Source organism: Hypanus sabinus, chromosome 8 (assembly GCF_030144855.1).
Source record: "Hypanus sabinus isolate sHypSab1 chromosome 8, sHypSab1.hap1, whole genome shotgun sequence".
Lineage (NCBI taxonomy): Eukaryota > Metazoa > Chordata > Chondrichthyes > Myliobatiformes > Dasyatidae > Hypanus > Hypanus sabinus.
In genome coordinates, this window is record NC_082713.1 from 155,429,706 (window position 1) to 155,446,183 (window position 16,478).

The following is a 16,478-nucleotide window of genomic DNA, read 5'->3' on the forward strand; positions in this document are numbered from 1 at the left end:
TTCTATTCTTTCAACAATAAATTAAAGCTCCTGCAAAACTGCTAATCCTCTGAATGTGAATTATGTTATTTATCACACTCAAAATTTTGTTTTGTGACTACCACTGGGTAATAAAGTCTGTTCACCTCAATAATGACAGAGAGAAAGTGGCACATTCCTCTTCAGAATAGGCCCTTCCTACATACAATCATCAATATGAGTGGATTTATTTGTCAATATTGCAGGTCACATTGTGTTTATTGTCCCTTGAACTGAAATATATCCACAGGCACTTCTTTTGTCTTAAATTTTGAAGCAAAATTTCTGTATGCTTTTGACATTCTCCATAACTAGTATCTTGTGGCAATTTGCATTGCAGATGTATAATTAATGCAATGGATTTGCAGAAAACAAATTTTGGCACATCTTTTAACAAAAATGTTGTTGAAACAAGTCAGTTTGTGGAGGATGATATCAAACCTGCACAGAATTTACAATGTACACTACTCAGCCAAAAATCAATCAGAAGTCAAAACCAGTGGTTGCAAAATGGGTTCTTGGACCCTTTATCAAAACGGTCAATATGCACCTTCTGGTACTAAACAAGACAATTCACTTTTCCATGGTACTCTTCATATAGCACTCTGGTAAAGTTATAATCGACATTTATATGTAATCTGAACTATTACACATGATCAATGAACTTCTGAACCTTTAACAGGCTAACACAGAAGACATTTATTACCTCATATTTGGAACCATCGAGTAAACAAACTTGGTTAAGCAACACCTGATCTATTACAAGAGGTCATGCACATAGAGGTTTTCAGCTTATAAATGTGAACATTCACTATCATGAAAAACGACATTGTAATAATACGTCAAAGCTGAGTAATATGCATAATAAATTCCAAACAGGAATGATGCCATCCTCAGCAAACTGAATTGCTTTGACAACTTCCTTATACAATATATGCAGCATATTAGTTTCTGCAAATCCACTTAATCAATGATACACATGCAATTCAAATTGCCACAAGTTTGTAGATATCATGGAGCGAGGTAAAATTTTTCAGAAGGTTTTCTCCAAAATTCAAGATATTATATTTTTATAGGAGAGGGGCCCAGAATTTTTTGGCAGCGACAAGCCTGGTGCGCAAACCTCACACAAAAATGTGCACCTTCCCTGAATGGATCCTCTGGCAAGAGTACCGTTGCAGGAACCAACTCAGTGGTGGAGCCCAGATCTTCTAACATAAATCACAAAACAGGCTCTTTCTCACTACCGCTTACAGTAGTCTTACAGGCAGTAAGATCCCAGCAAGCTGATGGTCATTCTTTTTTCCAAAAACATTGCCAGTAGCAGTTAAAAACAAGGTATTAATATTTTAACATGAAAGCATTTTATTAAAAAATACTAAAAAAGCATTTTAATAAACGGAATTAGCTTAAAAATACTAGATCCTCTGTAGATGTTCTTTGCCATTGAAATGAATCAGGTTGTTGTTGACCAAACATTGAGTTAACAGCTTCTCAGCACATAGTATTACAGAATTCACCTTGCAGTTTGAGAAGGAGAGACTAAACATCTGAATCTGAATTACAGTGGAATAAAGGGCATTACAATGTTATGAGAGAGGAACTGGCCAGAGTTGACTGGGAGGGGACTCTAGCACAGATGATGACAGAACAGCAATGGCTGGAGCTTCTGAGGGAAATCTGGAAGACACTGGAGATACATCCCAAAGATGAATAAGTTTTCTAAAGGGAAGACGAGGAAACCATGGCTGACAAGGCAAGTCTAAGACAGCAGAAAAGTGAAAATATAGCTTTTTGAAACTAACAGAAGGTAACTAAAAAGCCTCAGGGAGAAGAAAAGAAATATGAAGGTATTAAGTAATATAAAAATAAACAAAAACTTTTTTAAATAAAAGAGAGACAAACGTGCACATTAGACCACTGGAAAATGACTGGAGAGGAAGTAATTAGGATAAAGAAATAGCAGAATAACTGAATAAGCATTATACTTTAGTCTTCTGGCAGAATGCCAGAAAAGTGAGAGTGTCAAGGGGCAGGAGAGAATGTCACTGCTATTACTAAGGAGAGGGTGCTAAGTCTGAACCAGATGGTCTACACCCTGGTCAAAGTTCTGAAAGAGGTAGCTGAAGAGATTGCAGAGGTATTAGTAATGATCTTTCAAGAATCACTAGATTCTGGAATGGTTCCTGAGGACTGAAAAATTGAAAATATCACTCCACTCCTTAAGAAGGGAGGCGCGCAGAAGAAATGAAATTATAGGCCAGTTAGTCTGACTTCAGTGGCTGGAATGAAACTGGAGTCTATTCATAAAGATGATGTTTCGGAGTACTTGGAGGCACATGACAAAATAAGCCAAAGTCAGCATGCTTTCCTCAAGGAATTCTGTTGGAATTCTTTGAGAAAATAACAGTCAGGACAGACAAAGTCAATAGGTTGTTTATTTGGATTTTAAGAAGGTCTTTGAAAAGTTGCCACACATAAGGCTGCTTAACAAGATAAGAGTCCACAGTAATACAGAAAATGTACAAGCACGAAAAGATTGGCTGACTGCCAGCAGGCAAAGAATGGGAATAATGGGGGCCTTCTTGGGTTGGCTGCAGCTGACTAGTGGTGATTAGGGACTGGCATTGGGACTGCTTCCTTTCAAGTTATATATCAATAATTTGGATGAAGGAATTGATGGTTTTGTGGCAGTTTGTGGACAATAAGAAGATAGGTGGAGAGGCAGGTAGTGTTGAGGAAGCAGGATGTCTACAGAAGGACTCGGACAGATTTGGAGAATGAGCAAAGTGGCAGATGGAATACAATGTCAGGAACATGTCAGGTCATGCACTTAGGCAGAAGGAATATAATTGTGGACCATTTACTCAGTGGGAGGAAAATTCAAAAATCACAGGTGCAAACTGACTTTGGAGTTTTCATTCAAGATTCCCTAAAGGTAAACTTGCAGGTTGAGCTGATGGCGAGGAAGGTAAATGCAATGTTAGCATTCATTTCAAGAGGACCAGAATATAAAAATAAGGATGTAATGCTGAGGCTTCATAAGGCCTTGGTCAGACTACACTTGGTGTTGTGAGCAGCTATGGGCCCCTTATTTAAGGATAAATGTGCTGACATTGGAGAAGTTTGAGAGGAAGTTCATGAAATTGATCCCAGCAATAAAAGGGTGAACATATAATGAGCACTTAATGACTCTGGGTCTGTATTCACTGAAGTTTAGAAGAATGGGGGGGGGGGGGGGGTTTGGATCTCATTGAAACATACTGATTATTGAAAGGCCTAGAGATAGTGGATGCGGAGAGGACCTTTCTACAGTGGGTGTGTCTAGGGCCAGAGGACACAGCCTCAGAATCGAGGGATGTTCATTTAAAACAGATGAGAAAGAATTTCTTTAGATGAGGGTGGTGAATATGTGGAATTAATTGCCAAATGATTTGTTATATTTAAGGCGGAGGTTGATAGGTTCTTGATTAAACAGGGCACCAAAGGTTATGGGACAAGGCAGAAGAATGGGATTGAGGGGGCTAATTAATCAGCCATGATGGAATGGTGGACACTCAATGGGCTGAATGGCCTAATTCTGCTCCTATGTCTTATGGTGTAGAACAAGTGCTGGGGATTTGCAGGCAGTCCGTATTCAATTACCATATTCTGTGAAGAGTCCCATTGGCACAGCATAATTAACAAACCCCTTTCAAACATCTATCAGCAAAACTAGGACTTGCTATTTACACAGGAATCCAGAACTTCCTGAAATAGACAGTTTTTCCTGCAGAAAATGCAGGCCACAAAGTACTTGAAGTAGATCCATCATATGCATCAGGAAAGCAATGATATATTTTATGTTAGTCTTTAAAAAAACCCTGATGGAATATTTCAAATTCAGTTAGGGATACCAGAAATGTGCATTTGATTGATGAAATTTGATCTAATGATCTCTCCATGGCTATCTGCACTGATATTGGTGCAGTCAGGCCTTAGCAGTTCCTGAATCCCCAAGGCCTGACTCCAATAGTAAGAATCATTTCTGTGTTTAAAATTTTTCACCATGTTTTATCGATACATGAATTCAGAAGAAGTGTAACTTGTGCAAATTTACATATGTTAAATTGGAAGACATCTTGAAGACAACAGTATTAAGCGACTCAGAGAAAGATACAGGTTAAATAAGTGTGCAAGTCTGTCACAGTTTTAGTTGAAGATAAATTGGCAGATGACAGGATGACAGGGGCAGAAGGCTGCGGAGCTGCATGGCGTCAGTCATAGCAATGACTGGGCCCCAAGACACGGCGTCGCCCGTTTACAGGCTCCCAGGGGAGAGGGGGAGTCAGTGACCTTCATTGGAGGTGAGCTGCTGCAGCATCCAAGCTAGAACCGGTGATCCCACCCCCACCCCCCCCCCCCGTGTTCACTCGGCAGAAGACAAACTGTACGGTGTTTAACTGCAGACTGCCACAACATTCATGGATTCAGGGTCTCGGAGTATGCATTTTTTGTGTCATGTACTTTACCGATTTCGTACATGTGCTTGACATCTTATATATGCTATACGTGCCTTGTGCTGTGTGTGACTGTTGGAACAATGTTTTGCACCTTGGCCCTGGAGTAACGCTCTTTGTTTGGCTGAAATCATGTATGGCTGAACGACAATTAAACTTGAACCTGAAGATGTCATTATTCACTTTGGATGCATGGAAGGCATCATATTTGCATGATGATAATATATTAGGAACTGTGAAAATGCAAGGAGAATAGAAGGTTAATTTACAGAAACACCAAAAGGCATAAAATGAAACACAGTAATAGATATGGGCCCTTACATCAGGGGTCTGTAAATGATGAGAGGCTATCCTTCAATTGTAGAAAGCCTCAGACACTGCACTCAGTAAGTGTGCAGATCAGACTAACACTAAAGCATAAAGGGGATAATTCAAGAGCAGATTGCATAAGGACAGTTAGTACGCCCTTGAGTTTAGGATAATGGGAGACTGAATAACAGTATTTAAAGTGACAAAAGGAATTCAATCAGATAAATAAAGAGAAACAACTTCCTCTAGTGAGGAACCTAGATTGAATTAGATGAGCAGTTGGCCCAAAAATCACTACCAAACATTCTGCATTAAAATCCAAAAAGTACACATATTGAACTCTTCTTTACAGAATGGCTGTAAAGTCTAGATCAACTAGTGTGATGGATAGAACAAAAGGCCTATTCCACGGTGTATGTTGATAAATAAATAATCAAAAGTATTAAGACAAAGTTTTACATATTTTTGTTGGATAAAGATGGAAAAAAATGAAGAGCAAATTGCATAAATGGAAGTACAGAACAGATATTAACTGAAACAAATTGCAGATATTGACGAGTGTACAGTATGTTCCTCTTTTCTCCTGTTCCTACTGTACTGTGTGTTTTTTTTTTCCTTATGATTGTCCATAGCCTCATAAAATGAAAAAAGAACAACCACATTAGACACTGTCCTTCATGACCTTAGTATACCTCAACAGGTCTCACAGCCAATCAAGGACTTTTATACAGTACTGTTGCCATTGTTTTGCAATAGGGAACAGCAGAAACTTTTATGCCCACATTCTCACAATTAACAACTTAATAATGACAAGATAATCATCTTAGTGAGGTTGGTTAAAAGATCTTTTATATCCACTGAAGAGAGCAAGCAGAATCTTGATTTGATACCTCAACCCAGAGAGAGTATGGCACTAACAGGTCGAGGTTGGACTTGAACCTACAACCATTAGAATCTAGAAGGGGGATGCTACACAAGACATTGGGCACTGCACTTATTGTAAACAATATATTCCTTTTGTCTATTTAGTACAGCGCATTGCCCAAGTTACTCTGGAGTACTTAGAAATGATTGGTACTCCAAAGGTAAGCACATCAGAATAATAATAAAGAATAAAAATATGGGCTGTCTTTCTTTTACAACTTTTATAGTGACTCTACCGAAGATACAATATCCCTCCTTTCCTAAAACCCAGTCTTCCAATTCCGAAATATGGAATTTTTACAGAAAGGTATAGAATGGAGTCACTTCAGCCCAACAAGTTTACAATGACCATCAACATCCAGCATCCACTGAAAGTAAGACTCTAAGTTTATTTCATATTATTGGGCCTGACGGCCACTTTAACCCAACTTACTAAATTTAACACATTATTGCCTTGGCTTATATCCTGCAGGCTGGGACCAATGCAACATCAATTTGCAGCTTCATATCAAATTGAAGAACCAGCAGCAGTGGCAACAGTAGCCTGGGTTTGTATCAAACTGATAGGGAAATGATAACAAGTGATTTCCCAGATAAACACTATATCACCAACTAATTAACTTCCTGTCTTCCTGCAGCCCAGGATTTTAAAAACTATTCATCCAAATATGCCTGGTTTCACCCTGTCACCCTGTTCGGCATGGCTAGTGCGCATCATTTGACATTCCCATTAAAAGACCACATGACAAAATGTATACTGTTCTTTACTGGCTGTAATTAAGACTGAGATTATTTGACATTTGCATTACACCTCTGGCAAGAATTTCAATGCATGTAACAGAAAGCAAAATCTGTCCAGCAATCTTACCTGTTTCTTCCCCTAAGTAAAATAGAAAAATATTCACCCAAGCAACCTCAAAATATTAGAGGGGACAAACTTCATCTATAATTTACGTGGAAATTGTAAATTCGTACAGTATGCATGTGTTGTGAGCTAATTACACACCAAGTATAGAATGTCTGATAGGACATTTAAATAATACATTTTTTATAATTTGCAATAATTTATTTCATTAACAAATTTAGAAACATTAATTTGATGAAAACACCACTACATCCAATCCAAAAAATAGAATGCTCAGAAACAATAAAATTCATAAGAAATGGTATAATTCAGTTGATCAATTCTCTTTCTCCAATTTCATCTTAAAGTTATTACTTCAAGGACTCGGGAAGCTGCGTCCAAAGTTATTTCACAATGACAAGACATTAGCATATCTATTTATGAAATATTATCATCGGTTTACAAAACACTGAAGGATTCTTCTGGTGATATATTTATGAGTCTCTCTCAGGAACCTACAGCAACATATATCTTTCTTTCCCAATTCTTACTGAATCCTTAAACTAAAAACATACAGTGGCAAATACTCTTGTTCAAAGACCCATACAAAATCAATAAAGTGTAAGACAGCCCGTGCAGTGGTCTGAATTTAATTGTCTTAGCACTCAACAATTGGCCAACAAATAACTAGTCCATGCTCGGTCAGTGAAAAATAGAAGCTTAAATTATGGTGTAGATGGTTCTATTGTTGGCATGAGGGGTCATACACCTGTTATATATCCTTCTCCACAAATGCTTCTTGACCTGCTAAGTATTTACAACATTTTCTGTTTTTAGTACCAGTGTGGATAAAACAGTCAGAGAATAAAGCGACACACACAAAATGCTGGCGATCAGGCAGCATCCAGTTGATGTTTCGGGCCAAGATCCCCCTTCAGGACTGAGAAGGAAGGGGAAAGGTGCCAGAATGAAAAGATAGGAGGGAGGAGGGGAAGGAGGCTAGCTGGAAGATGATAGATGAAGCCAGGTGAGTGGGAAAGGTCAAGGGCTGGAGAAGGAGGAATCTGATAGGAGAGGAAAAAGAGAATGAGGAAACCTTGGGGGAAGTAATAGGCAGATGAGATTAAAGTTAAATCCCTTCTCAAAGCCAAACCCTCAAAAACGTGTTCCAGGATAATCAGATACATAGCAAGATCATTCATGCCCATGATCAACCTCAATATTATAAGCACTGCAGTACTTTGTCGCTCTTAATAACCACAGACATGCAAGCATCTGAAAAAGGTAACTGGGGGAAAAGTACTAAACTAATTTGCCCCTCTCTGTATCACCATTAAAAATAAGCACACAATCTTTTTGCTTCACTTCCCCATCAACCCTAGCAGTTCGGACATTCTTAACTCTATAATTCATCAACGATCTATCCCTAACTATTTGCAGACTCTGGTACACTTAGTTCGTTACAAGAAACTTCACAGAAAATGAGATCATGGGGACATGACCCCAGAGTCAGTTAGAGAACTCACAAGGATGGACAAATTACCTCGAGAAGTAAAGTACCGAGAGATGTCAAGCTAAATGGAGCAATGAGGATTTTAGGGAAGACGAATAGAAGCTGAAGATGGTGAAAGGACAATGAACAGACGGGAAATGATCCAAAATCACAGAGGCACAAAATAATGCTGGAGTTGGTGCAATGAAGATTGTTTCGTACATGGTCCTTAAAATATGCAGGAAATTTAAAAAAAAATTAAATTTCATATAGGAAGCACAAGAGCTTGCAGATGCTGCAACCTGGAGGTAAGGGGAACTGCTGAAGTAAGTCAGGCAGCGAGAATGTATTCTCAATCGTGATACAGGGTCTGCCTTCTGTCTCCACAGATGCTGCCCAACCCATGGAGTTCCTCGTAGGTTGTAACCCACACAAAACGCTGGAGCAACTCAGCAGGCCCAGGCATCACTGATGGCAAGGAAGGGAATGAGGAGTCGACGTTTCAGGTTGCAACCCTGCATCCTGCAGATGAATTTTCAAATTTGTTTCGAGTTTCCCAGGTTGAGGAACAGAGATCTCAGCAAGGAGACCCACGATGGGGTGTAGAGACAACTTACTTAGTACAACAATTTGGGTCTCTAATTACAATGTTATGGCATTAATATACATGAAAATATGTAAAAGGATGTCTTCCAAAGGTAAAAATGTTCTGGTTTCTATGATACAGTATGTAGAATACTCAAGTAACAGGATCTTCTTCAACTCAGACCTCCAAATCTTAATTATGCATTGAGTTTGAGACCGGGATATTTTACTGACCATTAAAATTATTTGTAGGTGTGGCTACTTCTTACATCCATTAATGCAGAACAACTTAAAGATTACAAACTTTTAAATTATTTAAACACTATAGTCACTTTGAATCCAGATCTTACAAATCAGCATTAGACACAGAATTTTACTTATGCGAAATATGTTCATACTGTCTAACATATAAAAAGTTAGACACTTCTCTGATGATTAGGACAAAAAAAAACCAATACAGCAAATAACATGGAGTGCACAGAGATAAAGTGGTGCAGAACACCAATGGAAATAGGACAACAGTAGTTGTCCCACTTTCAGTTCAATGTGGAACACTAGCATTGGATAAACGTCAACTGAACAAACTAATCTAATATTCACAGTATTTGGCCTAATTTAATATATGGGACTGTTACTAAACATTGAAGATGGCCTTTTCTTGGACAAGCTGGTGAAAGCCTAATGAGCAGAGACCATCATCCACGTTTTCTGATCTCTGCACTGGAGAGAATACATGGTATAATGATTACTGTAAACATTTCTAGTCAAATTGAAACTTTAAGAAAACAACAAAATGTTTACATAATATTTAACACACAATTGTTAAAATTAAAGCTAAAGTATCAGACAAGCAAGAAGTGTTTACCAAACTACATTTGCGCTGAGGAAAACCCCTACAACATCGTGCAGAGGTCTGCAGCTCTGACTCACAGCTCTAGTGAACTGGGTTGGTTTCTGACCCCAAGTGTTGTCTGTGTTGAGTTTGCACATTTTTCCTGTGATTTTTTTTTTCTCCATGGGTCTCTGGAGTCTTCTCAGATCCCGAACATAGAAGAGTACAGCACAGTACATGCTCTTTAGAACACGATGTTGCACTGAACTTTTAAGCTAATACAAGAACAATCTAATGTTCCCCTCCTGTATAGTCCTGCATTTTCTTCCTTTTCTCCACGTGCCTGCCTATCTAAGAGATTTAAATGCCTCTACTACCACTCTCTGTATCAAAACTTGCCTCTGATATTCCTCTAAACTTTTGTCCACCTTAAACTAATGCTCTCTTGTTTAGCCGTTCCAACCCCGGGGAAAAGGTGCTGGCTATCCAGCCTATCAATACCCCTTATCACCTTACACACCTCTATCAAGTCACCTCGCAACCCCCATGCGCTGATTAGCAGGTTAATTACTGCAACTTGCTCACGTGTAGTGGTTAGTGGCGGGGGGGGGGGGGGGAGGGAGGGAGGGGGAGTCAACGGGGATGTGAGAAAGAATGTAGCAATAAACAAGGAATGGAATTTGGGAACATTCCAATAAATGGCATGAACTTATGAGAAAATGGCCTCCCTGTCCATCATGAGAAAAAAATGAAAAGGGAATCCCCCAAAGGGTGGATTAGAAAGATCATTTATGTATTTCTAAATATTCCACCACTTCATTAATTACCACACAAATTGATAAACAATAGACAATAGGTGCAGAAGTAGACCATTCGACCCTTCGAGCCTGCACCGCCATTTTGAGATCATGGCTGATCATCTACTATCAATACCCGGTTCCTGCCTTGTTCCCATATCCCTTGATTCCCCTATCCATCAGATACCTATCTAGCTCCTTCAAGAAAGCATCCAGAGAATTGGCCTCCACTGCGTTCCGAGGCAGTGCATTCCACACCCCCAGAACTCTCTGGGAGAAGAAGTTTTTCCTTAACTCTGTCCTAAATGACCTACCCCTTATTCTCAAACCATGCCCTCTGGTACTGGGCTCTCCCAGCATCTGGAACATATTTCCTGCCTCTATCTTGTCCAATCCCTTAATAATCTTATATGTTTCAATCAGATCCCCTCTCAATCTCCTTAATTCCAGCGTGTACAAGCCCAGTCTCTCTAACCTCTCTGTGTAAGACAGTCCGGACATCCCAGGTGGTTAAAAAGGATATGAAGTGCTTGCCTTAATTAAGCTAGACATTGAGTTCAAGGGTCAGGAGGTTACTTTGCAGCTTTACACAACTCCAGTTGGGCTGGTTCTGGAGTAATGCACTCAGTTCTGGTCACCCATTATAGGAAGGATGTCAAAACTTTGGAGAGGGTGCAGAAGATATTTAACAGGATGCTGTCAGGATTAGAGGGCACGTGCTATAACGAGAGGTTGGACACACTTGCATTGTATTCTCTGGATTAGCGGAGGCTGAGGGGGGACCCAAGAGATGTTTATAGGATTATGAGAGGCACAAATAGACAGGTACTAACTTTTCTCCAAAGGGTTGAAACGTCTAATACCAGAGGGCATACATTTAAGGTGAGAGGTGTAATTTTGAAGATGGGAGAAGCAGGAGTTTTTACACTGTGTGTTTCATAGAGAACGGGTCCTGGTGCTGCAGTATACAGACGACTGTGCTCTTGTGGCCCATATTCCGGAGGATCTTCAGGCTGTCCTTGCTGTGGCAGTGAGAGCGTACAGCAGGATGGGGCTGACCGTCAATACCACCAAGACAGAAGCGGTTTGCCAATGGAGTACTGGTGTCCTACCCACCCTACCTGCCTTCACTGCTGGTGATGAAATGCTGTCAGTAGTGCCATCTTTCAAATATCTGGGGAGCATTCTCTCTGAGGATAGCGGCATTACACAGGTATCAGCTACCTTTGGGAGACTTCAGCGTAGAGTCTTTCAGAACAGGAGCCTTCGTCCCTCCACAAAGGTCGCCGTATACCAAGCGGTCTGTGTCACCAACCTCCTTTAAGGCTGTGAAGCTTGGGTAACCAACAGCCATCACATCAAGTCTTTGGAGCACTTCCACATAAGCTGCCTTCAGCACATCCTGGGAATTACCTGCCCTGAGCAGGTGCCTCACACTGAAATACTTGTAAAGATCAACTGCAGAAATATTGAGGCCATAATCACCCAGGGTCTGTTACAGTGGCTGGGGCACGTGATAAGGATGCCCCCATGTCGGCTACCCCGCAGAGTGTTATATGGCCAGCTACATCATGGTCGACGCTCAGCTGGAGGGCTGAGGAAGCACGATAAGGATCAGATGAAGAATGCTTTAAGGAAGTGCAAGATCAGAGCTGAGGACCTGGAGGACGTTGCTGCCGACCGTAACACTTGGCGACAGCTGTGTAGGGATGGGGGTTCGTATTCTGGAGATGGAAAGAACAACCCGAAGACAGCAGAAGAGAGCCAGGAGAAATGCAGCCATGGTTGCCATCACTACCACCACCACTACCACATATACATGTCCCACCTGCAATAGAGCTTGTGGGTCCAGGATAGGACTGTACAGTCATCAAAGATCTCACCGTTAAAGGAGTGGGCATCGTCATCGGATTCCGATGGACAACTAAAGAAGACAGACACTGTGTGCTGAAGGGCCAGGTCCTATGCTGTACTGTTCTATCACTCACTGCTTAAACATTTTTGGATTGAAATACACAAATCAAAATCCGAAATGTAAAACTGCATAATTGACTTTATACACAAAATGATGGTGCTTCTACTGTGTGCAAGGTTTCTGCTGGAAAAGATTTTTATAGATGGAAATTTTTATAGTATAGACAGTCAGATCAGTTAGCTTTCCGCTGGTGATCCCAGCAAACCAACTAACCAGCATCTGTACTGCAAGTTTCTGGGGAATGGGATTAAGTTGATTTGCTCTGCATCTGGAAAAAAGTCATACTCATCATTTCCCCCTCTTCTTCCCTCTGCCCATTTATTCTTTATTATGTAATCATTTTTGGCTCTTACTGTGATAAAAAGTGCTTCCTGATTGTAAATAAAAAGGGCATTTAATGACCTAAGCATCTCACATTGGTAAAAAATTTGCCTTTATGATAAGGGCTTCTGTGTTATCAACCTTCAAAATGTGCTTTATAAACCACTGTCATTTTAGCCCACTTGCAAGTGAACACGTGGTCAGGGCTGAAGAAATCCATCCAAATATACTAAAAGCGAAGAATGGGCTATATAAATAGGCTCACACTGATTCAATGGAAAAGCACCCCATTCATCCCTGACTCGAAAGAGAACTGTAGCCCACACCGATGCCTGTGCAAATGGGAACAATGGCAAATAAGATGACCCAGGTTCAATTCCCACCACGGCCTGTAAGAAGTTTGTACATTCTTCCCATGATTGCCTGGCTTTCCTCCATGTGCTCCAGTTCCTCCTACATTCCAAAGCGTCCGATTTGTAAGTTAATTGGTCACTGTAAATTGCCCCATGATTAGGCTAGGAGTAAATCAGGGGATTGCGAGGCAGCTCAGCTCAGGAGGGGCAGAATGGCCTATTCCATACTCTATCACAATAATAATAATAATAATAAAAAGCAATAAGTAAAATGTGACTTGCTGAAGAAATCAAATTTCAAATCAGGCTATAAACAATCAACAGAAGACTAAAGATACAGGGTGAAGTGGAAAGTACCGAACAGGGAAGTTGTCCAAGATTCCCATATCTGCAACTTCTGGCTACGCTCAGAAACATCGTGGAGGGGGGCTGGCGTGCTGGTGTTTTGAGGAATTTCTGCAAAGCTTCATCACAAATACAGTCACTAACCAAAAGCAGGCACAATTTTTTTGAAGGGAAGCTTAAGAAAACATTTTAACTTTTCATCAAATGGTCCTCCTGATACTAAATCATACATGCACACTGACAGACAGTTCTGAATTTTGCGTTTATCCACTGGCATCATTGATGCAGCAATGGTCCCAACATATCAATGTAGTTATAAAGAAGGCAAGACAACAGCTATACTTTATTATGAGTTTGAAGAGATTTGGCATGTCAACAAGTACACTCAAAAACTTCTATAGTTGTACCATGGAGAGCATTCTGACAGGCTGCATCACTGTCTGGTATGGAGGGGCTACCGCACAGGACCAAAAGAAGCTGCAGAAGTTGCAAATCTAGTCGGCTCCATCTTGGGCACTAGCCTACAAAGTACCCAGGACACCTTTCGGGAGTGGTGTCTCAGAAAGGCAGCATCCATTATTAAGGACCTCCAGCACCCAGGGCACGCCCTTTTCTCACTGTTACCATCAGGCCGGAGGGACAGAAGCCTGAAGGCACACACTCAGTGATTCAGGGACTGACAGCTTCTTCCCCTCTGCCATCTGATTTCTAAATGGACATTGAATCTTTGAGCCCTACCTCACTTATTTTTAAATATACAGTAGTTCTGTTTTTTGCACTTTTTAAAATCTATTCAATATACATAATTGATTTACTTGTTTATTATTTTTTAAAATTTTATTTATTATTATTTTTTCTCTGTAGATTATGTATTGCATTGAACTGCTGCTGCCAAGTTAACAAATTTCACGTCACATGCCGGTGATAATAAACCCGAGTCTGATTCGGACCTTTGAGCAGTAGCTTAGCTATAAACCTTTCATTGAATTGCTTCATCCCAACATCAAGTTGTACAGTAAAGGGAAACTCGGTACAGGGTGTAATGATAACACTATTCCATTACTGTCCACAGTGAATGATAGGAAGTCATTGAAACTAAAAATATTTATCAATTCATTGCTTGTACAGTTGAATATTTGTGCTCAGAGTTTAAAGTAAACTGTATTATCAAAATACATATATGTCTGCATTTACAACCCCGAGATTTGTTTTTCTTGCAGACATACTCAATAAATAACAACCATAACAGGATCAAAGAGAGATCCCACCAACATGTTGGCCTTCATCAGTATGCAAATGACACAGACTATACAATCCAAATAAATAATAATAAACAAATAAATAAATAAATAAACAATGAATATTGAGAACATGAGATGAAGGGGCCTTGAAAGTGAGTCCATAGGTTCTGGAAACAGTTCAATGACGGGGCAAGTGATTATCCCCTTTGGTTGAGGGGTGATAACTGTTCCTGAACCTGGTGCTGTGAGCCTGGAGGTTGCTGTATCATTGCCTTCTGGAAACTCTAACGTTTAATTGTACAGTGTGAGGTCTATGTTATAATCATTTTACTGAGGATTTGCAACAAGGGGAAGCTTTTTTGAAAACATAAAAAAAAGGCATCATGTACTGCTCCTTACCCTCAAGGTTTCTATCACCAGATCTCTCGCTTCCAGTTCCCCCTCGAGGATGCTAAGAAGGGTCAGTAGTTCTGGTTTACTGAGATTGTCCATGTCAACATCAGGTTTCTGGAATACGGAAACAAATGCGCATCTAACTATCAGACGCATGTCAAGTTTGAATGGACAAATATTCACACAAATTATACACTCAAAGTAAAATATTGGTAAACAATCTTGTATCATTGTGTACGGTAAACGCATTTTCTAAACACATTTGAAAGTTATTTAAGGCGGACTACCGTAATTTTTTGATCCAGACTTAAACCAGAAAGACAGTAGAAAAGCTAGTAATAATAAATTATAACACAATATAAAAACAAAGATTATTTGGGAAAATATCATCCTCGATGCGATCGGGTATGGCTTATTGAACTGACACATGATAAATGGCAGAGGTACTGGCTCGAATTTCAGCTGCATGAAAGCAATACCCAGGGTTTTTGTTTCGGGGAAACGGTCGCGGCCCGCAAAAGCTAAGAGTGCCGGTGGATTTGCTCAAAAATAAAATGTACTAAGTTAATTTCTAAATTCTAAAAAAAAATGCCACTTTCCACCTTGAGAAGGGAAGGGGCTGGGGGTGGGGGGGGGGGTGCAGGAGTCAGTGGGAATCTCGGTAACTGCACTGAAGGTTGAAATAAACCCAAATCATAATACAAACAAAATCACGAATACAATCGGAGGGAAGAAAACGATAGAGTGTTGATAAGCAAATAAAGAAAATCGTAGACATTTTGAAAGGAGACCGAAATAAGATTATCTGTTAAAACCCGCTAGGTTGGTAGCAGGAACTTCCAAAGGGAATGGATACATTGTGTCCAGTGAATGAGTAGCGACGCTCCACACACCAGAGGGGAGGTTTCTCCTCTCACTCGGGGTTCAAAATGTGCCTGTGTCGGGGAGGCGGACGCTGGCGTTACCTGGCCGCTGTTCGGGGCTCGTTCCTCGGACGGAGGGTCGCCGCTGTCCGGCCGTTGCTCGCTCTCAGTCGCCATTTTGCCTTGTGAGAGAGGAGAAGGAGCGCAGGCAGCCAGGCAGGGGGCAGTGAGCAGCAACTCATCCATCCCACGGCGGAGAACGGGACTGGAGCAACACCCCCTCTTCCTCCTCCACCTCAACCCAGTCAGATCAAAGCAGACCAAAACTGAGCTGCCGGGCTCCGAGTCGCCTTCGAATTGCTGAAAGGATCGGGGGGCGGGGGCTTGGCTTAGCTTACGCCTCTATTGCTTAAAGGTTCGTAACTGTAGAATATAATACACAATTGGGAAGGTCCTATTCAGTGAGGGTGCATTGTGCTGTGAACACAGCATTATATTAACAGCAATAATTCTATCCTGCAGTTTTTTTTCTCTATAGGCTCTCTTTCACATTACTGCATTGATTATGTAGGAAATTTTATGAACAGGGTTTCCCTGGCATGGAAGTTGTACTTCCCGGTGGGCTGTCGTCTCACGGCACTTGATATTTACTGCGTTCCAGACGATAGCCAGGATCTGTCTAGTTAT

At 40.6% G+C, this 16,478-nt stretch overlaps 1 protein-coding gene across 3 annotated transcripts in view; it reads right to left on the reverse strand.

Moving 5' to 3' along the window:
* cttnbp2 (cortactin binding protein 2) overlaps positions 1–16,149 on the reverse strand; it is a 169,193-nt gene extending 153,044 nt beyond the window's left edge. For 2 of the 3 annotated variants that reach the window (XM_059978307.1, XM_059978306.1), the window contains exons 1-2: positions 15,894–16,149; positions 14,935–15,042 (exon numbers count right to left, since the gene is read on the reverse strand). In XM_059978307.1, the coding sequence (XP_059834290.1) occupies positions 14,935–15,042; positions 15,894–16,037 (252 nt within the window). In that variant the 5' untranslated portion in view covers positions 16,038–16,149. The remainder of the gene's footprint in view (positions 1–14,934; positions 15,043–15,893) is intronic. The other variant, XM_059978308.1, reaches the window with a different exon arrangement.
* Positions 16,150–16,478: the final 329 nt, after the last annotated feature.